Source organism: Beta vulgaris, chromosome 3 (assembly GCF_026745355.1).
Source record: "Beta vulgaris subsp. vulgaris cultivar EL10 chromosome 3, EL10.2, whole genome shotgun sequence".
NCBI classification, from domain to species: domain Eukaryota; kingdom Viridiplantae; phylum Streptophyta; class Magnoliopsida; order Caryophyllales; family Amaranthaceae; genus Beta; species Beta vulgaris.
In genome coordinates, this window is record NC_079204.1 from 17774148 (window position 1) to 17801669 (window position 27522).

The following is a 27522-nucleotide window of genomic DNA, read 5'->3' on the forward strand; positions in this document are numbered from 1 at the left end:
TCATCGTCACATGGAGATCTCATACACTCCAACGCTTTCCGTAACTAAACATGCAACCTTAGGGTACTGGAATCAAACTCTCAGGCTAAAGAGAAGTTAACTAAACGACAAGGATCTAAAGTTTGAGTTTTCTTATTTTTAAGGACCTAAAGTTTCAAAACTTCTTGTTAAGGACCTCACATTGGATGTCAGTTGCAACGGTATTAATAAAAATTATATCAGGTCTCTAACAACATAAAAATAAAAAAAAATTAGGCCCTTGACTATAAGAAAACACAAATTCTCTCCTTTTATTCATTTTCTTTTCGTTTTCATATTTTTCTATAACAAACCCATAAACTTAAAAACTATAATGAAAAATAAAATATCTGAGGAGGGTAATTCGACCAATTGTAAGTAAACATCAATAATAATGTTAGTGGGCATATCCAGCTAAAAGGAAAAGGAAAATCTTAGTATTTAAACGATTTCCCTTTAATATTGATACTAATAATTCATCTGCTCATGGCCACTTTCATTTACTTGGAGAAAATGACCTAATATTTTACATTGATGCAGTTTGTTTTTGATTTAAACCATCGCGTTTTATCTCTATCAAATTTTGTTACTCTTTACCGTCAAAATGACAGAATATATAGTGAATCTCAGTTAATGTGATGGGTAAAGTTTTTAAGATGACCGGAAAGAGAATGGTTCTCACCATAAGAGTGGTTCTTATATGAATCAATATATATACTATATTTTCCCTTTAAAATTTCAAGGGGCTATGATAAATTTCAATGGTACCCAATTTCGGATTTTATTAAGGAGCAAGTGATCAAAAAGTAAAATTCTAAATTTTTATATAATTGAGTAAAATTAAAAAGGAAATGAACTTCCCTTCAAAAGAAAAAGGAAAGGAAGTTTGTGTTTTCTTATAGTTTAGAATGTATAGATTTGTTTTATCATTAAGACCTAGAGTAACATTATTAACACCAAAGTATCTAATTTGAGGTTCCATAATAATAAGTTTTGAAACTTTAGATCCTTAATTAGAAGACATCCCAAACTTTAGGTCTTTGTTGTACGGTTAGCCCAGATAAAGAGGCATAGCTTCCTACTATATCAAGATGGCTATGCCTCTTTAATCTAAAGGACGCAATCAAGATTAAAGAGGCATAGCCATCTCGATAAATTAGGAAGCTATAAAACCATAGGAAAATTAGAATATTGCTTGACCTGCAAACTTGAGCAATATATAACCCTATTGCGTCTAGTGAACACTTAATTTCAAATACGAGAGCAAAGTACAAAGATTTTTTATCAAAATTTCACATTTGGTTCCTCGAGTAGGTTTGCAGATATTGAAATCATGGCAACTAGCTAAACCATTGCAGATAATTTCAGAAACCTGGTCTTTGATTAACCCAACTCTAGGATAGTAACGATAATGTTATTAGAAAGAACATGAACAGTTAGCTTTAACAGCAAAATTTGTGGAGTAATAAACCAAATAAGCATTCAGTTAAATGTCACTTTATGAATATGATCATCAAGAAAGCAACATAGCACCAAAAGAGTTACAGCTCTGTTTACAGAAAGATCTGCAAGAAGCTCATGATTGAACTCCAAGACAATTATTTCCCAATTATTAGTTATCTCAAGGTATAGTAAAGAAAAACACAAAATGAAAAAGAAAAAAAAGAAATATCCCAAGTTCAGTTGACTAGCAAAGCTGCAAGTTCACAAATCACGACATACCCTAGGTTTTTCTAGTTCAATCACAGAACTTGCAACTGAACATTACCGACCAATTTTTAATTATGATTATTGGTTAGATTTGTCAAGATAAGCATTAACCTCACAGCACAATCAAAAGACCTAGACTACAGCGAAAAAGTGTCTGTGATGGATTTAAACAGTTGTCAAGGGACAATAAAGCAAGAGAAAAGAAGGCACAGAACCTCAAACATGAGATTGTATTTTCCATCTCTGTTCCTCATCCTCAGGTATGACTGGCAAGCTTCAGGATCTTCACCAGGCGGTAGAAGGTATATATCATATGTTTCCTCCTTAGTTTCCTTGTGTTCTTCTGCCATCACTGATTTGATTTCTTCATCTGCCACAATCCTTGTTGACTACAGCAAGAGAAACCACTTAGTACTAGAGATAGGAGGGATAAAACATCAGTTTAAGGTATTTAAATATAATTAAAGTGCTAATTGGATCACAACAGAAGTGAGCACTCAACCTTCAAAATATAAGTGGGATTCTGAAACCCAGTAAAAGGATTAAATTTGTTCATTATCTTAATATGAGCCGTTTGAAGATCAGGCTCGATGAATGCCTTATACATAGGATACACCTGTCATAGAAAACCATGGTCAGACCTTTCACAGTGAACAGAAAGGTTGAGAAAACAAATCTCACACAAGTAACAAAATCTCAAACAAGATGACCGTTTCAGATATCTGATGAATTATTTCTTCAGGATCTTGCCCAACACGTTGGATGTCCCGTAAAACACGTTTCACCAAGTCAAAATGTACTCCACCAGTTATGGACACACGCAGATCCAGGAAAGGCCTCAACTTTTCACTCAATGCATAGATACCCTCGATAATTACTATACGCGAGCTAGGCACTTCAATCGTTCTGCGAAAGTAACCAACACTTAGCAAAGAGACCCAGAAAAGAAAAGGAATGAAAACATTATGATATTAATCAGCATAATAATTTCATAGAAAAAAACAAAATAAGACAAAGAATGAAGCCAGATGTGAATCATGAAGTACTCAAATTTATCAGAATTTTCTATCATAGTAAAAGGAAGACGTCAAAGCACACTTGCAAAAGTTTTAAAGTGGAAGAGCGATAAAACCCTATAAAATGCCTCCAAAAGTGTGATAATGCTTAGATAAGAAGGCCTTGGTAAACAATTTTGTTTAGTGTTATTTTCAAATCAGGAAAAGATGTCATCAGAAGAAAATAGAGCAATAGACTCATTATATGATCTACCATACAGGTCACCTACCAGATAGTTATAGAGGTAGCACACAGCTCAGTCGCACCCTAAATATATACTACCTATGTATTTTTTTAGTTGCACCATTTACTTTTTCACATTTGCCGAGACGCTTCTTTGAACGTTTATATCTCTTATTGGGTGTAAGTAAAAATTATAAACATTAAATATTTGGAATCCTTGCATAGTTATGAATCTAACAAGACCCCACTTGACTATGTTTTTTTTCTTATATAATGGTGCAATATAGCTTAACAAAGTTGGTTGATGAATAGTGCCAAAAAGCAAATGGTGCAACTAAAAAAATACGGAGGTAGTATATTAGAGAGGACAATTGGCATAAGATTTAAAGATAAATTCATCCCCGAAAACTAGTTTGATATTATTCTGAATTTCTGAGATCTAAGCAAGACATATAGACACCTCAGAGGGCACTGCATAGCTAAACATAAAGGTCTACACATGGCTATATGAAACAGGATTCCGGTTAAGTGAATGTTGTCATGAAAATGCCTAGTAAGGATGTTTTACTCTTCTCAATTGGTGCCAGGCTACATGAAGGTTTAAAACTTTGATTCCCATCCTATTTGTAGGAGTCATGAATAAGCTCTAAGACAGGAAGAGTCTAAGACAATCTACCAGAATGTACAATCTTGAATCTTCTGTGTTGTTCACATAGACATTGTTCGGTAAATAAAACAAAGAAGAGCAACTTGGATCTTTGGAGTACACTGAAGTCAGCACGTTCTTAATCTGTGTTGAACAAAGATGGACTGATGAATTAGACAGTAAGTTTAAATAATAGATATGCCTCAAGCTCTGCAATCAAGATTATGGAATATATATAAAGGATGAGACATATCTGATTCATGTTGCAGTAACCTGCATTTATCAGCAAAATGCCACTTGCTCCTTGAAGGCAATGATGGAATAATGTAGATGAGACATATCTGATAAATGAAGGTAACTGCAACATGAAAAACCAAGTCAAACTAAAGGAGATCTACCAAGTGGCTATCAAACTAGATCCTCTCCATGACATAGAAAGTAAAGATGAAGATATTAGGTTAAGAAAGGGTACCAATTCGTTAATCTAATGCTTTGACTTAGATTTCTTTTCTCATCTTTGCTTAAATGATCTTCTCATGTCTTTTCATGAGAACACCTTGACATCATTTCTTAACATGTCTAAAACATCTAAGCCTTACTTCTTGGCTTTTCTGTATTACCTTTAAAACCAATCGCAAACCACATTATCACCAAAAAGGTTGTAAAAAGGTACCAATGTCATTTTCCGGTATGTTGGCTTAGATTTCCGGCATTGACTTTGTCCGTGCACATGGTTTTTTTTCTTCGTTTTCTCATCCCTTGTTTTTTTATTATTCAAATGATTTATGTCCTATTCATTGGAGCGTCAAGGGAAGAAGGAAAAAAGAATAAAAAATAGAAAATATGAGCAGCATGTGAGAATTCAACACTGGAAACCTAAGTCCACATACCGGAAAATAACATTGGTATCTTTTTACAACCTTTTTGGTGATAATGTGGTTTATTTGTATTAAAGGTAATACTGGATAGCCAAGAAATAAGGGTTAAATGTTTAGACATGTTAAGAAGTGGTATCAAGATGTTCTCATGGAAAGACATGAGAAGATCATTTAAGCAAAGATAAGAAAGAGCTAATATTAAGGTCATTGACCAATTAGAGTTGAGGAAGACATGACCCTTTGTACGAAGTAATAGTGCTCCAGGATCCATGTACCTGATTAGAGAATCCCTCGTCGCTCCTACCACAGAGATCTAAAGTTCCAGGTGTAGTAAAGGTATCTGCTTCTTTCTTCCTCTTAAACCTCCCATGAGTATGAACACCAGATTACTTTTATTACTATGTAGCTTACAAAATAATTTATACTTCCTAGTTCCTACAGTTAAAAATTTTTTTTTCATCAGTCTTTGCGAAACCATCTAAGTAGATATTTCCGTTGTTTGTGTTTCGCACTTGTAAACCTCCCTATGGCCATACAGGACGCAGGAAATCAAATTGTTGGTTGCAGCAATGATCCAACGCCACTAGGGGAAAGAATATTGTTGTGCCTCTTAAAAGATCATGATTGGCGTATCACAATTTTAATATCAATTACATTGGCCATATGGGTCTCTTTCATCTATATCAGGCTCTGTATCAGCTGGTATGACCAATGCTGAACAACTCTTTACAACAGGGGATATATCTGTTCTGTGACCCCGGAATCTGATATATCTCTTGAAACATTGCATATCAGTTGGTATAAGTCTATAAGATGCTGCCAGATTGTCACTCTTGTCTATGCATAATTTGAACACTTAGCTGCAGAGAATGCAATATAAGAAATTCAAACGCTCGAGGAAGGAGGATCAAGCATATCTGCTTATATGCGTCATTAGCTATGGAAGATGGAAGTAACAAGCTTCTTCATCTTTCTACTCACAGTGACAGCAGACTAGTTGGATAATTAGTAAAAATGTTATCAGAAAAGAGAATGACAAGGACCCAACCTGTAGCCCGTTCGAGAGCTAGACTTGAAATCATATATTGGAACCTGAACAGGCTTCCCTGCTTTCAGATCATGTATATTTTGAAGCAGTGTGTCATAATCTGTCAACCGTGGATCTGGTTCAGAAGAGAAATATTGTTACCTCATTTGTTGGGCCAAATTTTAGATATATTAGTCAAAAGTACCAATACCAATGATAAAACATGAGGAACTCACAATGTAGTACCTAAAGATGAAACTCATAACCCCCCAACTAAGAAAACAAGTAAAGCAAAAAAACCCTCATCTTCCCCGGAAACAAGAAAACAGGTCATACATGCATCAATGCACAATAGTTTAGGATAAGTAGTAGAGTGGAAAGATACAAAAAGATAAGGTGGGACAGAAACAGCAAGCTTGAAACAAAATTTTAGAGCTGAAATGCGGCAAGACTTTAACTCATGAAAATTGCACAAAAAAAATCCCATCCATTAGCACAGAGGATCGCCAAAGGAACCTTTTTCTACACAACTTCCATATAAATCTAAGATGAAAAACTCAAATGCTATGATCAAAAAAACAGGGAAAATCCAAAATATGGGCCTCTCAGCAATGAAATCTGTCTACAAAAGATCCTTTGACCCCTTATAAATCTACAAGCTTCTGAGTTAATGTGAACCTTTGATTCCCACTGCAAAACGAGCAACAAATTTCCATCTGAATTATATGAATGCACGTTGCCAAGCACTATATGCATAACCAGGGGCAAAAATAATAGTGCAAAGGATTTAAAGACAGTTTGACATTTGCAAAGAGACATCAGGAAAATGGTTATATGCCCAAAAGTTATATTGAAAACTTATGTTCATTAGAATTTTACATCAACCTCGTATACCTGTGCTCAACACAGGCACAGATTGATACTTATACACTTAGAAAGCTGCGAAAATCTCCAAAAGCAAGTCTCTCAACATCTAAACAATATGCATTGTGTATATGATTTAAATATCCCTGCCCTCTGGAAAAGAAAGAAAATAGAAATAAGAAGTATTTGATAAGCCAACATAAGATTTCAAATCCAGAGCTAAAGAAGATAGATTAGAGACCTCACCATCAAAATTCCCATCAATGATTCGGCTAGCATCATTGTAGTTGTCCATAGATATAACAGCAATACTGGGCATGAAGTTGAGCATCTTTTCAGTAAACACAGTCTTCCCAGCACCCGAGGGGCCAGCAACTCCAACTAATATTATTCCATCATTATGTTGGGCTAACAACTGACAAGCACGGATCACTACAAAAAAGCCCTTTTCAAATTTTAAGGGACCGCCAATTGGGACAATTTCGTAGCGATTGGAATCCTTTCTCTTCACCAACTGGACTTGATCCCTTAAGAGATTAGACCGTGGTCGAGGTGAATCATACCCATTTGGAGCAGTTTCAATTTCACCCATTCGGAATAAGAACACAGAAACTGCAAGCCCATAGGGAAAAGAGATTAGCACGCAAAGCAAATTTATCAAGATGCTCTGCATCACCTAAAATCAAGCCACAGAAATTATTGGGCGAATTACATATGTCTATAGTATTAAGTTCATCAACAGCCTTAAATCTAATCAGAATATCAGATATAATGGAGGAGGTTATAGAATTATACATAAAGGCATCGATTTGTGTCAATCAAATATATTAGCATCTGTGAGCAAGCTGCAATTTGCAAGACGTGATTTGACAACTCTAACCATGTGCAATGCATTGCACGCCAGCTTCTAAAACTAGAATTAACTCAAAGAAGCATAATTTGTTTTCTCCTCCAAATTACACTATGATATCAGCTTTTCGTGTTTATATTACCATCTAAAATAAGCCCAACTTAACTATGTTTTAAAGATTTTTTCGTCTTGAATCCTAACAACCTAGGGTACCTGTCTCCCCCCATCAAGTTTAACAGCATAGTGCTCCTGCAGCTTTAAATTTTACATGGTCTCCTAATTTTAAAATAATCTACAGAGTGCTCTTGAAGTTGAACTGTGGAAAAACTATCAAATACACTGAACCATTGAGATGAGGTATTAAATGGCTTTGAGCCATTGAAATTTGGCTTTTATAAACAGCTTTTCTCAAACATACAATGACCCCTTTTTTCCTATCTGGTTTAATTTTCCCCCAAGACGATGATTCCGTTCAATGTTTCCCCTCCAGTTACTTTGAATGCCCCTCAACCTCTAGTTAAAGCTCAACCACCCACGCCTATAACCGTAAACCCTAAACCCTAAAAAAAAGAGATCAACCACCCACCCCTGTAACGCCTCCTCCACTTGGCTCTTTCGTTTATTTAATTCATCTATTTATCATCACCTTCTGCCTTTCATTTATAACTTTTCCCTCACATATATTCATCCTTCAATATATATGTCAATTTCTTCTTCCACTGCGCCATTATGTCCCCTGTAATTCAAGAATCACATTGAAATATTTACTGCCTCAAAACTTGCAAAAGTTTCAACTCCTAACTTCATCCCATGAAGGTTAATTGTTAGCGTACAGCCTGCAGTATTCTCAAGTTGATGCATTATCCAGTAAAGCATGCTCCTAATACTTATTGTATGCAATATGCAGGGACAATTAGAATCTAATCTAACTCGATTCAAGAACGCCTAAATTTCCCATCAAGAGAAAAAATAAACAACTTTTGCCACAATCATATAAGGTAAAAAATTACCTAGCAAAATTACAGTTCCAAGTACAAAAGGCAACAACTACCCAGTGATCTTCTACAAACAATGAAAGAATATCATCACTAAATTAATAATAGCTCCACGAAAGATTAAGTGCAATAAAATTACAGGACACCCAAAACTCAAAACAACCCAGAAAAGATAAACACCCAAATAATATTAAGTAGATATGAATGAAATGAACCACCCAACAAAATTAAGCATATAAAGATTATCGAAATTTGGGTTCTTCTTCATCATCATACCTGGGGAACAAATTTGTAGCTTCCAAATTGTTGGAATTGGAAGTTAGGAGACTAGGAGAGAGGTTCTACACGATACAATTGTCTGCGGCGTGAGTCAACACTGGTCTCCCGTACGTGCTCCAGTCGTGGTCCATAAAAAATCCAAAGACAAGAGTATTTTTTTTTATATAAAAAACAACCTTTTAAAAGTGTCATCTTGAGAAACAACTTTATATAATATTTTTTGTGAGAAATAATTTTTAAATGCGATTTTTTTGTCAGATTAGATCCTGCGACCATTTTCCGACATTGACTTGATTTTTCCGGCGAAAAATTTTCTTTTTTACCCTCTTCCCTCTCTTTTTCCCTTCAATTTCTTCCTCCCAAACCCATCCCAACCTCCAGCCTCACCCCATTCTCCATCCTCCATCCTCACCCTCTCGCCTTCTCCTTCGCACGAGAAGCCACCACATCGGCACTGGCCGGAAGCCTAGGGAGAAACCATGGCCCTCCAATGTTGTTAACCTAAGAAAACTCCCTCCTCCAAGCTTGTTACCATTAACAGTAAGAATGGAGACAGAAAACAGAGGCGACAAATTTGGGAGAGAAGGAAAGAGGATGAGCAACAGTGACCGTGTTCAGTGGTGGTGTTCTGTGGCAGCGTTCAGCGAGGGTGGAGGAGAGAGAAGGAGAAGGCGAGAGAGATGTTATGTGAGAGAATAATGGGTCAGGGAAGGAAGTGAAAGAGATGAGAAAAAATGGTTTGAAATAAGAAATTGGAGGGGAAATAGAGAAGGAAGGGGTAAAAAAAGTCTTCACCAGAAAATCAAGTCTTTGTCGTGCCAAAAAATGGTCGAAGGGTTTGGTCTGACAAGAAAATCGCATTTAAAGATTGTTTGTCACAAAAAAAAATTTATAGGATTGTTTCTCACAAAATGACACTTTTAAAAGTTTGTTTCTGGAAAAAAAAACTCAAAAGACAAAAACTTTTTTCTTTTTTGGGAGGATTAGTGCATAGTGTGCACTAGATAGCAAGAGAATCAAAGTATTGGTTGCCGGTTGGCCTATAGTATCGATCCATTTTAACTTTTGATACTATCTTTTGTGATCTTGTTTTGAATTATGTAATTTTGACTATCTTTTGTGCTCTTGTTAGATTCATGTCAATCTATATTTTTAAAATATTAACTTTTTGAAATTTTTGTTTATTGATGATAGATTTAAATACATCTAAGAAGTTCTAGATAAGCTAAAATTAGAGTTTGATTTTGCATGAACAACCTAAATTATTATATTATGTAAATTTTGTATAACTTTTGCCACGTACTTTGAAATATTATAATTTTTCTTCCAATGGATAATGCTCGAAATATGCTCCGAAATAAGATCCATTTACAATATAAGTTCTACAACTTATGAAATAGAGAGTGCCACGTATGATTGTCATGTCATTAATTTTTCTTTTAAATATTTAAAAAAAAATAGAGTCCTACATATATTTAAATACATAAAACGAGTTTTGGATAACAAGAACTCTTTTTACAAAAATAGAGTTCTACATATATTTAAAAATCAATCCTTCTTGTGTGGACCCGGTTCACATTAAAAATAGTATGGACCAGGCCTAGACACGTGCCCCACTACAAACTAGTCACTCCCGCTTTCCAACATCCGCGCGATTTTCTCTCTCTTTAATAAGATTCTCTCGCCTTAAAATTTAAACAAAAACAGTTGTTCAGAACAAACATACACTATATCATTTTAAAATACACTATATCATGTCAAAATACACTATCATGTCAAACACTATAACGACCGATTATGATAATTTTGTGTAATATACAAATAAACTACACTATAACATTTCAAAATACAATATATTATGTCAAAACACACTATATCATGCAACACTATCATGTCAAAAAAAAAAACACAGAAAAACACTATCATGTCAAAATACAATATATCATTTCAAAATACACTAAATCATATCAATATACACTATAACATGCAACACTATCATGCCAAAAAACTGAGCAAAACACTATGATTTTAAAATACACTATATCATTTTAAAATACACTATAACATGCAACACTGAATGCGGCAAAAATTGAAAGTTGTAATCACTAAAACTCACGTGAGATGGATAAGGTGTACACTAAGTTAGTGTGCACCGGGTTCATATTAGTTTTTTATATTTAAATATATATAAGGAGTTCTAGATAAGCTAAAATTAGAGTTTGATTTGCATGAACAACCTAAATTATTATATTATGTAAATTGTGTATAACTTTTGTTACGTAATTTAGAATATTATAATTTTTGTTCCGTTGGATAGTGCTCTAAATATGCTCTAAAATAAGATCCATTTACAATATAGTTCTACAACTTATGAAATAGAGAGCGCCACATAGGATTGTCATGTCATTAATATTTTAAATATTTTTTTAAAATAGAGTTCTACATAGATTCAAATACACATAAGAAGTTCTAGATAAGCTAAAATTATTAGAGTTTCATTTTGCATGAACAACCTAAATTATTATATTATGTAAACTGTGTATAACTTTTGCTACGTAATTTGGAATATTATAATTTTTGTTCCATTGGATAGTGCTCGAAATATGCTCCGAAATAAGATATATTTACAATATAGTTCTACGACTTATGAAATAGAGAGAGGCACATAGGATTTTATTTTAAATATTTTAAAAAATAGAGTCGTTCATATATTTAAATACATAAAAGGCGTTTTGGACAACGAAAAATTAGAGTTTTTTTTTTGAGGGGAAAAACTAGCTATTCCATTGATAATTTGTCCATCAAAACATAAGGAGCCACCTCCGGAGGTGAGTGGTCCTCCCATATCTGTTCAACCCCAAAAGAGATAATTCTTGCTAAATTGTGGGCAACAACATTCCCGTCTCGTTTAACATGAGACCAAATAAGAGACGATAAATGCACACTAGAAGCAAAGATGTTATGAAGGACAATATCAAGATCAGAGAGGAAGATAACATGCTTAGAAAGACGGTTTATCACCGTTAAACAATCAGACTCGATCACCACATTTTGCAGCCCATATCTGCGGCAAAGGCGAACCGCCAGCTCAATCCCTTTTGCTTCCGCAACCTCAGCAGTCCAATTGGCGCGTACTCGCCGAGTAACAGCAAAACTCACATCACCATCACAATTTCGGGCCACCACGCCCAAACCAACCCAGCCATCAATAGCAAGGGAAGCGTCAATATTTAGTTTTATTGTACCTGCAGGGGGAGCTTTCCAAATGCGAGGCCGAGAGCTAGGGACAACACCTCGCCCAGAATAAATCTTGCTGCTGTATGCTCCATGTTCCTCGACAGGACGCAAGACTCGGGCTAGCAGAACATGAGGTGGTGTAGAGACGTTGTTGAATACATGGTTGTTTCGCTCACCCCATACAACCCAAGCAAGAAAAGCACCTTTAGAAACAAGTCCTTTATCACATGCACTCCAGGCTCTTATAGCATCACACATAGAGGGAAGAGAGGCAGATTGGCGAACCATCTCACAGCCACTAGCAAACCATAAATCACGAACTTTTGGGCATTCAAAGATTGCCATGTTGCTGGGTTTCACTACTGCCGCAACCCCATGGGCATCGATGGTCATCAAGCAGGTGGCGGTGGTGGAGCAAGCTTCGGACCGGGAGTGAAGAGGAGCACAAACGCCATAGAAAATGCCGGACTTTAGGACTAACATCCATGCTCTATATGTCAACCCATGCTTGATGAAAGAGGTCAAGATAACCTCCTTTGCCAAGCATATAAGCGGTTTTAATCGAATAGCAACCATTCTTAGTGAAAGCCCAAGTTAGCTCATCACGCAGAGGCAAGGTGCTAAGAGGGATGGCAAGAATGCATTTTATATCTCGCTCATTAAAGTTTGCTTCCAACACATCGACATTCCACGCCTTTTACCCAAAATCAATCGATTCCTCCACCATTTCAAGCCCCAGAACTCGAGGGCTAGTGAGGAATCTCCCTTCCTCACCCATGACCCAAGGGTCGTCCCAGATTCTAATATGGGAACCATTACCAACTCTCCAGACTACGCCTTCCTTAATAAGAGCTTTGAACTCCATATACTACTCCAAGAATAACTACATGAGTGCCCATGAGGAGCTTCCAAAAAATCACAATTCGGATAATATTTGGCTTTCATAACCCTAGCAAATAAAGATGAGGGCTCACGCAATAACCTCCAAGCCAGGCGACCTAGCAATGCATCATTAAAAACTCTAAGATCTTTGAAACCCATACCTCCAAAGCACTTTAATGTGCATAACGAATCCCAGCTTTTCTAGTGAATCTTCTGGCGATTTTCCGAACTACCCCACCAAAAACGAGCCATAGCTGAGTGGATCTTCTGAATAACTCCCGCAGGGATCTTGTAACATCAGATAGGATGGAATAGCTTGTATGACAGACTTGAGTAACACTTCCTTGCCTGCTCTAGAAAGAAGCTTCTCCTTCCAACCTTGGAGTTTCTTCCAAATTCTATCAAGAAGAGAATCAAAGATTTGTTTTTTTGACCTTCCAGAGATAGAGGGGATACCAAGGTAACGATCATGCTTATCCACCTGCCGCATATTTAGGATTCGCGTCAATTCTGCTTTCCTTTCGATACTGACTCCTCTGCTAAAAGAAACTTCCGACTTTTCATAGTTAATTTTCTGATCGGATGCTGATTCATATTGGTTGAGCATGTCAACAACAATTGTGCACTCCTGAGGGGAAGCTCTAGTAAAGAGTAAACTATCATCTGCAAAGAAAAGGTGAGAAATATCCGGACCATTGCGACTGGCTCTGGCACCATGAATCTGATTATCATGTACTTTCCTCTGAATCATTTTAGAGAAAGCGTCAGCAATCAGAATAAACAGATAAGGAGATAAAGGATCCCCCTAACGAAGACCTCTAGCAGGCAAGACTGAACCACATACGCCACCATTAATAATGAAAGAGTAAGAAACAGAGGTCACACAATCCATGACAAGGTTGACCCATCTGCCATCAAACCCCATAGTAAGAAGGAGTTCTCGAAGAAAACCCCACTCAACTCTGTCATATGCTTTGCTCATATCCAGCTTCATGGCAATAATACCTTTCCGACTCCGATTTCTGTGCTTCATGGAATGGAAAATTTCTAGAGCAATGAGAGCATTGTCAGTGATCAAACGCCCAGGTACAAAAGCGCTTTGGTTTTCAGACATAATGCTAGGAAGGAAACCTTTAAGCCTGATCACAAGAGCCTTAGAGACCAACTTATAGAGAACATTACATAGAGCGATAGGGCGAAATTCAGCAGCCTTTGAGGGATGTTTAACTTTCGGGATCAAAGCAATATTTGTGTGATTCACACATCGGGGAGAGAGAGAACCATGCAGCATATTACTGACAAAAGATGGGACTTCATCACCAACAATATGCCAGAAACGTTGATAAAAAATAGCATGCATACCATCAGGCCTCGGAGCTTTACAGGGGTGCATTTGCTGAAGAGCATAGTGAATCTCTTCCTTAGAATAAGGCTTCAAAAGAAGCTGATTGAACTCATCTGTGACAACAGGATCAATGAGATCCAAAACCTCCTGGAGCTGCAACTCAAACGGATTAGAAGAAGTGAAAATAGAGTTAAAATAATCAGTACAAATAGTTTCAATGCTATCCCCATCCTCCTGCCAAACACCATTTTCATCAAAAAGACCTTTTACAAAATTTCTCTTTTTTCGCTAAGAAGCTTTATGATGAAAGTATTTTGAGTTTCGATCTCCATCCCGAACTTCTGCCACCCTTGATCTAAGGTACCAATAAGCTTCGTGTTTAGAGTGTAAATCATCAAGCTTCTTTTCACATTGAATCCGCAAGTCACAAGTAGCAGCCGAAATTGGGAGGGATTGGATCCTCTCCAGCTCCTTTTCCGCGTCATCCACCTGCTTGCCCAGTTTTCAAAATTTAACACCACTCCATCGGGCCAAAGCTTGGGCTACTTCAGTTAAGCGACCCACTAACCCTTCTGCTGCAGCACTAGCCCAAGTGGTATTAATCCCTTCCTCTCAACTGTCGTCCAAAAGCCATGAAGTCTCAAAATGGAATCTACGCTTTTTAGCTGTGGGCCGACCGTGGCGACTGGGCCTAACCACAATGGTTGAATGGTCAGATTTGTATCGCAATGTGTGCTCAACAGTAACAGACGGATAAAAATTGAGCCAAGAGGAGGAGCTCACAAAACGATCCAGACGCTCCCGAATACAAGTCTCAGGAGAGTTTCCCTGTTCCCAAGTATGCCAAACACCAACATAGCCTAAGTCCCGCAAAGAAAGGTCATCCATCATATCCCAAAAATTTCCCATCTCTCCACGAACTCGATCAACACCTCCCTCTTTTTCCCCCGAACTTAGAATCTCATTAAAATCTCCACCAAAAAGAATTGGGAGAGAAGTGTCAGCACATAGATAGCGAATGAGAGCCCAAGTGTTATGTTTTTCTTCCTCCTTTGCCCACCCATACACACCCACAAACCGCCATTTTTTACCTCCATCATCTACATCACCATAAATATGATGTTGAGAAAAAGAAACTAGAGAAAACAGAACTTCCTCCATCCAATATAAACACAAACCACCCGCTCTACCTCTACTAGCAACACCGAAAGCATTATGAAAACCCAGACGATTTTTTAAAGCCTCAACATCATTTTTATTAATCATTGTTTCGGAAACAAATACAATATCAGGGGCATAAAAAGAACTCCATCAACGGAGTTGACGAACTGACCAAGGGTTGCCCAACCCTCGGCAGTTCCAACATAAGAGATTCATAATGCTTGGCGGGGTTGGTCATCACCAACCTCCGCCCTAAAAGAAGCAGCAAATTCAGTAAAAGGACTCGACTTCGAACGCTTCACAGTGCCCTCATCCTGATCAACCACCATATTAACACAACCAATCTGATGTTTGGGATCCCTCATTTGCGTATCAAAATCCACCAAGGTGCTAGCACCTTTTTCATCCATAGATCCTCTAGCTAAGCGTTTCCACCCCTTGACTTTCTCTCCACCAGTGACCTTCTTGCTACTCGAAAAAACAAATTAAGTGGGCCTCTGTTCATTTAGTTCCACGGACACCTCATTTAAGGGGGGAGAAAAAGCAGCCTTTATTGAAATATCTGGGGGAATAAATGCATGGGGAGCCGACACAAAAGTTGAATTTTTATGACTCTCAGAATCTTTGTCCCCCACTTCAGCAACAGTGAGACTTGAAGAGAAGTCAAAAGATGATTTCCCTTTTTCTAAAGCGTGACCAGGCAACTGAGAGAGAGGTGGAGTAAATTCTCCCTGCTTTGTATCATTTGTCGATAAAGGTCCAGCCTCAAAAAGATTTTTTTTGCAGTTTTTAAGAGTTTTCTCCTCCTCTAATTCTTTACTTCTTCCCTTACGAGGGGTAGCCTTCAAACTCAAATACCAACCCAGCATTTATCCTCTTCAAAAACTACTTGACAGTCTTTTTCGGAATGTCCCATAACACCACAAGCCAAGCATGGGAGGCGTTCATAGGCAAAGTCAATTTGTATCTCACAACCTTTCTTATCTCTAAGTTTTCTAAACCGGCGTAACGGTTTTGTAGTATCAAGCATAACTTTGACACGACGGAATCTACCAAATCCAAGAACATCTTCCTCAATTTCTATTATGTCACCCATATTACCAATCAAAGCTTTCACAACATTATCAGAACGCATATTAAAGGGGAGATTTTTTAACCGAACCCAAAACGGGGATTGATTGAGAGTTACCTGATCCGGGGGTTCATCACCGTCTGCCTCCTTCAATAGAACCAGCATGTTGTCAAAATTCCACGGGCATCCATTGAGGACTTTCATCATATCCCGCCAATGGAAAAATTGGAAAGCAAATAAATTTGGACGGAGCGCCCTAATTACCAGGCCATGGATGGGCTCCCAAACAGTAGTGATAGTCCGCTTGAAAGCTTCCACATTAAAAGATCGTTCAGTAAGAAGTTTCCCTATGAGGAGCAAGGAAACCGTTTTTTCATAATTAGGGTTTATAGTATCAAAGTCGAGGATCTGTTCCTCTTCTTCATCAAGACGTAAATTTGAAACGAAAGTGGTGATCTCCTCTGCCATGGCAAAGGAGGGTGGCCGCCGCAACGGAGGGCAACCAACCGCTAGGGTTTCTCTTTTCGAGGGGAAGAGAGGTTTTCCTTTCTTTCAAGGAAGTCATAAAAAAAAAATAAAAAAAAAATATTAGAAATTTGTTTTGAATAAACAACCTAAATTATTATATTATATAAATTGAATATAATTTTTTCTACCTAATTTAAACATTACTCCCTCCGTTTCATCTTAATTGTTACACTTTGATATTTTACACTATTAACAAATTCACTTTGACCATCATATGTAATTTATACGCGGATAAAAATATAGTTGATGTGGGATCTTGTTAGATTCATTATAACATGTATTTTATTTATATGTACTTTTTATAATTTTTACAAATACAAAACTAAAGATATATGTCCTCAAAATTTTGAATTGCCATCCGTGAAAAGTGTAAGTGTGTAGATTAAAATGAAACGGAGGGAGTATAATTTGTCACCATTTGATAATGCTTGAAATATACTTCAAAATAAGACCCAATTACAATATAGTTTTACAACTCATAAAAATATGTTTAACTAGATGAAGGATAAGGCATTATTTAGTCTTCTTTTAGATAAATATAATAATAGGTATAACTATAGTGTATTGTATGTGACTATAGCATTTTATCATAGGTTCAACTTACATGATTAAACATATTATCTTCCAAAACCTCAGCCTTACGAGTCCGGATCCTCTAGAATTTTAATAAAAATCTACAAGGTAGAGTTGTATATGAACCACACATTTAAAATCAAGAGCGTATATTGGTGAAAGGGCAAAGCGTGGATTATGGACTAGGGTGCACAATGCTCATTGTGCACCCAAAAAGAACATACAATTAATATAAAAAAACACGAACTTTTTTCAACAACTTTTCTATTTTAAAAAAGAACACACGGCTTAAAATTAAAGAACGTGTAAATCTATATTTATAAAAGAACAAATGTTATAATGAAAAGAACATATAGTAAATGAACATCTACACTTAAGGTAAAAGAACATATACCTTTTAAATTTAAATTTGAAAAAGGAATCTTTACTTGCAAAATTTAAGGAAACAAATAACAATAATTTTTAAAAATTATAGACTCTAAAAATGATAAAACGACGTAGTTTATAAAAGGGTGCACCATGCTCTACATGCACTTGGGTGCATGTACTTATTTGCGGTGAAAGGGGGAATAAGGGGATGGGTTTTGATGAGAAAAAATAGAGTGGGTTTTGGAAAGATAATATATGAGCTATTGATTTTCTATTCAATGGTTGATATTGCTGGAACTCTACATTTGTAGAGTTCTTTTAGAACTCTAGAGGATCCAAACATCAGCCATACTCGACTGAATCAAAACAATTTAGTATTCTAACAAAAAATATTAAGGAAATTTTGTTGGTACAACGAAAATTAAAATAGTGACATGATAAAAAAATTAGAGTATGATGTATAGAGAGCTCCACCTAAGCATGATATGTCGTTCTCTTTAATATTTTATTTAAAAAATAGTGTTGAAGCTAAATATACATACAAATAAAGTGTTTTTAATAAGTGAAGATTACACATTGATTTTTGAATAAACAACCTAAATTATTCTACTATATAAATTGAATATAACTTTTGCTACATAATTCGCAATATTATATATATTTTTTACCATCGAGAGTGTTTGAAATATGTTTTGAAATAAGTTTTATATACAATATAACGTTACAACTTATGAAAATATATTTATTTAAATGAACAATAACATATTATTATTTATTTATTTTAATACATATAAAATTAACTATAAAAATAGCATATTTGATGTTATGATTTTATATAGTGTTTTCCCCCCTACTTATATGCTAAAAGTGATGCTTATGGTGCTCTCAGGAGCCATTTTTGTACTAACTCTCTCCATCTAGTTGTGGTTTGTTGTTTTGCGTTGCATTGCAGGTTTAAGGGAACTATTCCCTACTTTCTATCTGTTATATGACCGCTACATTGGATTTCAGAGGTTCGACGCTGAGTCTCGAGATCCCGAGGACACTTTCTGAAACCTTTAGCAAAAGAAGAGCCAAAGTCCAAAGATTTGGCTCTTAAGCCAAGAAACGAGTAAAGGATGCTTGGCCCAACAGAATCGGGCAGTACAGCCCGATCGGGTGCAGAAGCGAGACAATGACTTTTGTTGCGGGCCCGATCGGGTGATGAAGCCCAGTCGTAATTTGTTGTTGACGCCCAAACGGGTGGTTTGGCCCGACAACATCGGGCGCCCATGGAAGACCTATTGCGCTTCTACTGAATTTTTAGGCGACCCGATGACATCGGGCGCCTTTGATTTTGAGCTGCTTTCTGTACTTTGGAGCCCAATTGGGTCGGGCGTCCTTAGCCCGATTGGGCGACAACGCGCCACACGCTTTTTAATGAATTCGGTCTGATTTTTGAGACTTTTTCCTATTGGTTTTAGAGTTTGTATAAATAGCAAAATTAGACTTTCTAGAAGACATCTTGTTTTTATTATTAGTTTTCTCTAGATGGTCATTGAAGAACCCTAATTTAGTGCTTTTTTATTTCAATTCAACATCGAACTTTTTCTTATTCACAAGTTCAATATGATTCGGTAATCTTTCTTTATTACTTCCTCTATTGTCAATTAGATTCTTTTCTTAGTTATTTGTAATTTTTCAAAGTATGAGTTTTTATATTAATTTTGTAATTGTTTTCATAATTATGAGTGAGTAGTTTTATTTCTAGGATTGTGGAGATCTATGTATGCAATGAGGGATTGGTAGATTAGTTTGATTGCCTTATATTCCAATTGTTTCCTGTGGTTGAATCTTCATGGTAGATTTATAAGTTAGGCCTGATTTATATTTCTATTATTGCAATATTCAATCTGCTTGAGAGGAGAGATACCGTATATGCTTTCAATCATTAGGCAAAGTGACCCTTGACCATGCGAGAGCGGCGTGTGATCTTTGAGGGAGATAATGTTCGAGAGAAATTACATGTGCCCTAGACAGTTTGACTTATTAGGTGGTTGTTATTCATCCCCGATTTCCCGAATTGTATGCGTAGTGATCCATAATTCTAGTGCTTTATTAATCGATTTATACCTTCTTAGTTAGTTCTGTTATTTACTTAGTTTAGTAACACAACCATATTCATCTGATTTTCCTAGTATAATATTAGAGTTCAGATATAATAATATAACTTTCCCTCTGTGGATTCGATCCTGACTTCCCTGACTACTAGTTAGTGGCCCTTAGGTTATTTTTGATTAGGTGATACGACTTTAGCCTGTCAAATTTTAATGTTATGATTTTATATAGAGTTTTCCCCCTACTTATATGCTAAAAGTGATGCTTATGGTGCTCTTAGGAGCCATTTTTGTACTAACTCTCTCCATCTAGTTGTGGTTTGCTGTTTTGTGTTGCATTGCAGGTTTTAGGGAACTATTCCCTACTTTCTATCTGTTATATGATCGCTACATTGGATTGGATAGGTTCGGCGCTGATTCCTGAGATCCCGAGGACGCTTTCTGGAACCTTGAGCGAAAGAAGAGCCAAAGATTTGGCTCTTGGGCCATGAAACGAGTAAAGGATGCATGGCCCGACAGAATTGGGCGGTACAACCCGATCGAGCGCAGAAGGGAGATAATGACTTTTGTTTCGGGCCCAATCGGGCGATGAAGCCCAGTCGTAATTCGTTGTTGACGCCCAATTGGGCGGTTTGGCCCGACAACATCGGGTGCCCATGGAAGACCTGTTGCGCTTCTACTGAATTTTTAGGCGGCCCGATGACATCGGGCGGGTCAGCCCGTTTTCATCGGGCGCCTGTGATTTTGAGCAGCTTTCTGTACTTTGGAGCCCGATTGGTCGGGCGTCGCTAGCCCGATCAGGCGACGGCGCGCCACACGCTTTTTAATGAATCCCGGACTGATTTTTTAGACTTTTTCCTAATAGTTTTAGGGTTTGTATAAATAGCAAAATTAGAATTTCTAGATGACATCTTGGTTTTTATTATTAGTTTTCTCTAGAGAGTGATTGAAGAACCCTAATTTAGTGTTTTTTTATTTTAATTCAAGATTTAACCTTTTTCTTATTCACAATTTCAATATGATTTGGTAATCTTTCTTTATTACTTCTTCTTTTGTCAATTAGATTCTTTTCTTAGTTATTTGTAATTTTTCAAAGTATGAGTTTTTATATTAATTTAGTTATTGTTTTCATAATTATGAGTGAGTAGTCTTATTTCTGAGATTGTTGAGATCTATGTATGCAATGAGGGATTGGTAGATCAGTTTGATTGCCTTGTATTTCAATTGTTTCCTGTGGTTGAATCTTCATGCTAAATTTTAAAGTTAGGCCTGATTTATATTTATGTTATTGCAATATTCAATCTGCTTAAGAGGAGAGATACCGTATATGCTTTCAATCATTAGGCTAGGTGACCATTGACCATGCGAGAGCGGCGGGTGATCTTTGAGGGAGGTAATGTTTGAGAGAAATTACATGTGCCCTAGACAGTTTGACTTATTAGGTGGTTGTTATTCGTCCCCGATTTCCCGAATTGTATGCATAGTGATCCATAATTCTAGTGCTTTATTAATCGATTTATACCTTCTTATTTACTTCTGTTATTTTCTTAGTTTTGTAATACAACCATATTCATCTGATTTTGCTAGTATAATATTAGAGTTCAGATATAACGATAAAACTTTCCCTCTGTGGATTCGATCCTGACTTCCTTGACTACTAGTTAGTGGACCTTAGGTTATTTTTGATTAGGTGATACGACTTTAGCCTGTCAAATTTTGATGTTATGATTTTATATAGAGTTTCCCCCCTACTTATATGCTAAAAGTGATGCTTATAGTGCTCTTAGGAGCCATTTTTGTACTAACTCTCTCCATCTAGTTGTGGTTTGCTATTTTGTGTTGCATTGCAGGTTTTAGGGAACTATTCCCTACTTTCTATCTGTTATATGATCGCTACATTCGATTGGAGAGGTTTGGCGCTGATTCCCGAGATCCCGATGACGCTTTCTGGATCCTTGAGCAAAAGAAGAGCCAAAGATTTGGCTCTTGGGCCAAGAAACGAGTAAAGGATGCATGGCCCGACAGAATTGGGCGGTACAACCCGATCGAGCGCAGAAGGGAGATAATGACTTTTGTTTCGGGCCCGGTCGGGCGATGAAGCCCAGTCGTAATTCGTTGTTGACGCCCAATCGGGCGGTTTGGCCCGACAACATCGGGTTCCCATGGAAGACCTGCTGCGCTTCGACTGAATTTTTAGGCGGCCCTATGACATCGGGCGCGTCAGCCCGATTTCATCGGGTGCCTGTGATTTTGAGCTGCTTTCTGTACTTTGGAACCCGATTTGGTCGGGCCTCACTAGCCCGATCAAGCGACGACGCGCCACGCGCTTTTTAATGAATCCTAGGATGATTTTTTAGACTTTTTCCTATTGGTTTTAGGGTTTGTATAAATAGCAAAATTAGAATTTCTAAAAGACATCTTGGTTTTTATTATTAGTTTTCTCTAGAGAGTGATTGAAGAACCCTAATTTAGTGCTTTTTGATTGCAATTCAAGATCGAACCTTTTTCTTATTCACAAGTTCAATATAATTCGGTAATCTTTCTTTATTACTTCCTCTATTAAAAATTAGATTCTTTTCTTAGTTATTTGTAATTTTTCAAAGTATGAGTTTTTATATTAATTTTGTTATTGTTTTCATAAGTATGAGTGAGTAGTTTTATTTCTAGGATTGTGGAGATCTATGTATGCAATGAGGGATTGGTAGATTAATTTGATTGCCTTGTATTTCAATTGTTTCCTGTGGTTGAATCTTCATGCTAGATTTATAATTAGGCCTGATTTATATTTCTATTATTGCAATATTGAATCTACTTCGAGAGAAAAGATACCGTATAGGCTTTTAATCATTAGGCAAAGTGACCCTTGACCATGTGAGAGGGGCTGGGTGATCTTTGAGGGAGGTAATGTTCGAGAGAAATTACATGTGCGCTAGACAGTTTGACTTATTAGGTGTTTGTTATTCGTCTCTGATTTCCTGAATTGTATTCCTAATTATCCATAGTTCTAGTGCTTTATTAATCGATTTACACCTTCTTATTTAGTTCTGTTATTTGCTTAGTTTAGTAACACAACCATATTCATTTGATTTTGTTACTATAAAATTAGAGTTCAGATAAAATAATATAACTTTCTCCTTGTGGATTCGATCATGACTTCCTTGACTACTAGTTAGCAGTGCACCTTAGGTTATTTTTTATTAGGTGATACGACTTTAGCATGTCAAATTTTGACGCTGTTGCCGGGGAGACGATTTATTTTTATTTTGTCTGAATTATAGTATTAAACCATCAGACCAAGTTGTATTTAATGTTATCATTTTAAAGTACAATATTAATAAATGAAATTTTTTCTTACCCGTTGCATAGCCCGGGCTTAATCACTAGTTAATATATTGAAAGGTGTGTCTGACAACAAACAAATTGGCTTGCAACGAGATTTGAACCTGTGACATCTTGTTATTATAGATAGAACAATTATCATCTCAACCAACTTTTAATCATGCTTAATTTAAATGTCACATTGTTATATTTGTACCTTTTAGATATTAAGTTTTATTTATTATATTTTAATGAGTTTGGAATAAAAAATGCATATCAAGTTTGAAAAAAAAAATCACCCGGGACAACGCCCAGGCCCAAATACTAGTTATTTTTTTATTTGGAGAGATAAATTGGCCCGAAAACCAATTCATGTTAGGCTACTAGCCTGCAGGGCACACCCGCTCAAAAGTTGGTTACAAGACTAAACAGTCTAGAAGATAACATGCCTAAAGGCCCACTGCCACCACAAGAGCAATTCCCAACATAGTGTTGGAATAAGGATTCGAACCTTGGACAAAACCCTGTAATTCGGGGTGGTACTCCACTGAGTTAGCACCTCTTCCTTATTTACACAATTATTTATGTGTTTTGCTAGTCACAACTACGTTTTTTCTTAGTAATGCCCTGCATTTTTATAAAAAACTGCAAGGGTTTCCCCTTTATTTCCCATAAGGATTACCCCCTCATTCCCATACCCTCCTTTCCCATTCTCTATAAGAACCCAATTACATAAAACACATGATACATAATTTGATCACTTCATTGGCCATGTTAGGTAAATGGATATTTCATTGGCTTTTGTCTTTTCAATTTGGTCAAACAGCGAAAACAATTATTTGGTTATTGGGTTTTTGGTTAGTTGAAAAGTTGGCTTTTAAGCCAAAATGAAAAAGCTGCCTAGAGTAGCTTTTTGGATTGGCTTTTGGCTTATTGGCCCACAAACTCTCTAATAAACAGCCAACCGCCACAATTAATTTTGCCAAACACTTTTGGAAATAGCTGGCTTAGACAACCAACTTAAAAAGCCAATACATACAATCAATGCTTCCAGGCAGTCAAACAAGCCAACTAAATCAGCAAAAGCCAACAACCAACAGTCGATTGCCAAACAACTAACCCTAATATTATCTTTCCCTTAAAACCCCATCAACACGTAAAATATGTGTCACAACAAGAATGTCACGCTTTTCCGTCCGCCAAAATCGGACGCTAAAAACGCGGATCGGACGCTAAATCTCTTAGCGTCCGTCAACGGACGTTAAAAGGTTGATGCAAAACCCCTAGTCGCTAATTCGTCGTTTAGCGTCCGCTAAGCGGACGCTATAAATTTAGCGTCCAAATTTTCAAAATTAGCGTCCGATTCTAAAGACGGACGCTAATTAGCATCCGACTTTAGAGTCGGACGCTAATTAGCATCCGTCTTTAGAATCGGACGCTAATTAGCATCCGTCTTAAGACTCGGACGCTAATGTCCAAGTATCAGACGATAATTCCATACCTGCTAATTCCAATATTCATGTACTTCTATTTTTTTTTTATGACCTTAAAAGTCTGCTAATGTCAGATACTTTGTTAGACAACATTTATTTTGTTTGATTTTTTTTATTTTTTTGTTAATATTAGTAATTGATTTTTTTCAATCTTTCAATAATATTAAGTAACTAATTTATTTAATAAATAACCAACAATAGTGTTATTTGTCTTAATCTAACAGATTTTAAAGGAAAAAATAATTATTATTAATCACAATAAGAGTAATTACAACAATTATTAATACAGTTTTAAATCAATTACAAAAATTACAATATAAATAGAAATAACATCAAAATTTGTGATAAATTACAGAATTAGTTTAATCAATAAAGTAACTGAAAAATCTCTCTTCAATCTTTGCTTCTTCCATCTTTCCAATCTGGTAAAAAAAAACAAGAAACAGTGTCATAAATCTTATACTGTACATAAATCAAAAATAAAAACAAAAATCATATACAAAAACATTCAAAAATAATGATACATATTGATTAAGTATTCAAGAGCATTCAAAGAAAGAAACAAGAACAAAGAAAGAGAACATAAGAGCTTGTATCAAACCGGTTCAATTAGATTGAACAACCACCACTTTCACAACCCAAATACCACCAATCTAAGATCAAGTTATAACAATAAGCTTCTAACTTGCATCTACTTTGAGTTTCATTCACTAAATCAACGTTTAAGTGAAAGAATTAAGCAAAGATTTAACAAGGCCAAAACTAACGGACATCAAACAAGCACACAGCTTAATGTTTAAGCATAAAACTTCAATTTTCATTCAAATGACTTAATTCCAAAAAGAATAAAAGCTAACATATTTGTTTACATTGTGTCCAAAATTCAGCTGATTTGGACCATAGAGCTAGCCAACTAAGCTAATAAAATACATGAAACAAAAATTACAACTGTCCAGCACACTTCCTACAAACTAGCTTAGATCTCTATTGGAAGTTACAAAACAGAAAACTACCAATAGGATACTAAAGTAAACATATTAAACTATTACTCCTCAAAAGCTTGTACAATTTGCAGTAGGAATGATTGTTGCCCAAAAGCTTCAAAGAGAAGCTAGGACAGACGCTGGGCAGCAGCACTCCTTGCCTTGAAGCTTCTCTTCTCATTGGATGGAGCTCTCCTTGCCATGTGAATTCAATGGGCTTTCCTCTTCCCAAGCTTCAATTAGTAGGAGGTGGCAACCAAAAGCAGCAAAAACATACTCCTAAATGCTTAAAAACCGGATTACATACTAAACTAGCTTAACTCTTAAAGCATGATTAACATAACTTAAGCATGTACTTAGGCTACTAATCACTTACTAAACTTGATTACCAATACATAATGATGTTTAAGGTGTCATTAAGTATTACTAATCTTGCTTAAGTAGAGATTAACATAGGATTAGCCTAATCAAGTTGCTTAAGTAAGGTTTTAGATAAATCGAGCTAGTTAGGCTTAGAAATTGAACCTCCTTTACCATGTTCTCCTTTTGATCATGTAGAAGAAGACCTTGGTTGCTTAACTAGATGCTCCTGCATCATTCTCCTCAGGTTCGAAAAGGTCTTCTTGTAACTCGAATCATCTGCAAGATATGGAGCTAAATCACCAACATTGAATGTAGCTGAGATGTTTCCCATTTCATCTGGCAATTCTATCTTGTATGCATTGTTGTTGATCTTCTCTAGCACTTTGAAGGACCATCACTTCGTGGCATTAGCTTGTTCTTCCTCCTTGTAGGAAATCTCTCCTTCCTTAGATGTAACCACACTAGATCACCTGGCTTGTAAAGAACTTCTTCCTGTGCTTGTTTGCTCGAACCTTGTATGCTTCATTCACCTTCTCTATTCTGGTTCGAATTTGCTGATGAAGTTGCTTCATCTCCTTTGCTTTCACTTCAGCTTCTTTGCTACTATGTGCTTCAATAGGAAATGGAAGTAAATCAATAGGACTTAAAGGATTAATCCCATAATTTACCTCAAATGGTGAGTGTTTAGTAGCATAAGTTGGTGATCTATTGTAAGCAAACTCAGCATGAGCTAGCTTTAGATCCCAATCCTCTGAGACTTGTTCACAAGTGTCCTTAGCAGCATAGTTAATGTCCTGTTGGTCACCTCAGTCTGGCCATCAGTTTGAGGATGAGCAGTAGTACTAAACAGCAACTTAGTACCTAAAAGCTTCCACAAGTTCTTCCAGAAATAGCTAAGAAACTTTACATCTTTATCAGAAACAATAGACTTAGGAACTCCATGAAGTCTAATTATTTCTTTAAAGAACAAATCAGCAACATGAATAGCATCATCAGTTTTATTACAAGGAATGAAATGAGCCATTTTAGAGAATCTATCTACACCACCATGATTGCATCTTTTGCCTTTGAGTTCTAGGTAGAGCAACAATGAAATCCATGCTCACATCTTCCCATGGTTGAACTGGAACAGGTAGAGGCGTGTAAAGCCTTGATGAAAGGACTTTTAGCCTTCTGACATATAGAACATCGAGCTAGAATAGCATGAACATCTCCTGCAAGTTTCGGCCAGTAAAGTGTTCCTGCAATACATCAACAGTTTTGTTAATGCCAAAGTGTCCTGCTAGTCCTCCTCCATGAACCTCCTTGATTAGCAAATCCCTTAATGAGCATTTAGGGATACCTAGCTTGTTGTTTCGAAAAAGAAAGCCATCTTGCAATGAATAAGCTCCATGAGATCCTTCTTTGCATGCTTCTAACAATAAAGAGAAATCTGGATCATCATAATACAAATCTTTAAGATGGCTAAAGCCAAGTACACGAGCCTCCATAAGAGAAAGCATAGAATGCCTCCTTGATAAAGCATCTGCAACAATGTTAGAAACTCCAGTTTTATATTTTGAAACAAAATCAAAGGACTGAAGGAATTCCACCCAT

General features: G+C 36.4%; 2 protein-coding genes across 3 annotated transcripts in view; both read right to left on the reverse strand.

The window, feature by feature from the left end:
- The window catches only part of LOC104889054 (inorganic pyrophosphatase TTM1), a 14063-nt gene extending 5425 nt beyond the window's left edge, over window positions 1-8638 (reverse strand). Inside the window, exons 1-7 of one of the 2 annotated variants that reach the window (XM_019248647.3) lie at window positions 8504-8576; window positions 8243-8294; window positions 6629-6994; window positions 5540-5654; window positions 2439-2634; window positions 2231-2344; window positions 1944-2117 (exon numbers count right to left, since the gene is read on the reverse strand). In XM_019248647.3, coding sequence (XP_019104192.2) covers window positions 1944-2117; window positions 2231-2344; window positions 2439-2634; window positions 5540-5654; window positions 6629-6974 — 945 coding nt within the window. In that variant the 5' untranslated portion in view covers window positions 6975-6994; window positions 8243-8294; window positions 8504-8576. Of the gene's footprint in view, window positions 1-1943; window positions 2118-2230; window positions 2345-2438; window positions 2635-5539; window positions 5655-6628; window positions 6995-8242; window positions 8295-8503 lie in introns of both variants that reach the window. The other variant, XM_010674193.4, reaches the window with a different exon arrangement.
- A 6978-nt stretch (window positions 8639-15616) lies between these two features.
- On the reverse strand, window positions 15617-16671 carry LOC125495529 (uncharacterized). Its single transcript, XM_048640278.1, has 2 exons — window positions 15994-16671; window positions 15617-15862 (listed from the first exon to the last, which is right to left on the reverse strand). The coding sequence occupies exons 1-2, from the start codon at window positions 16669-16671 to the stop codon at window positions 15617-15619; spliced, it is 924 nt and encodes a 307-aa protein (XP_048496235.1).
- Window positions 16672-27522: the final 10851 nt, after the last annotated feature.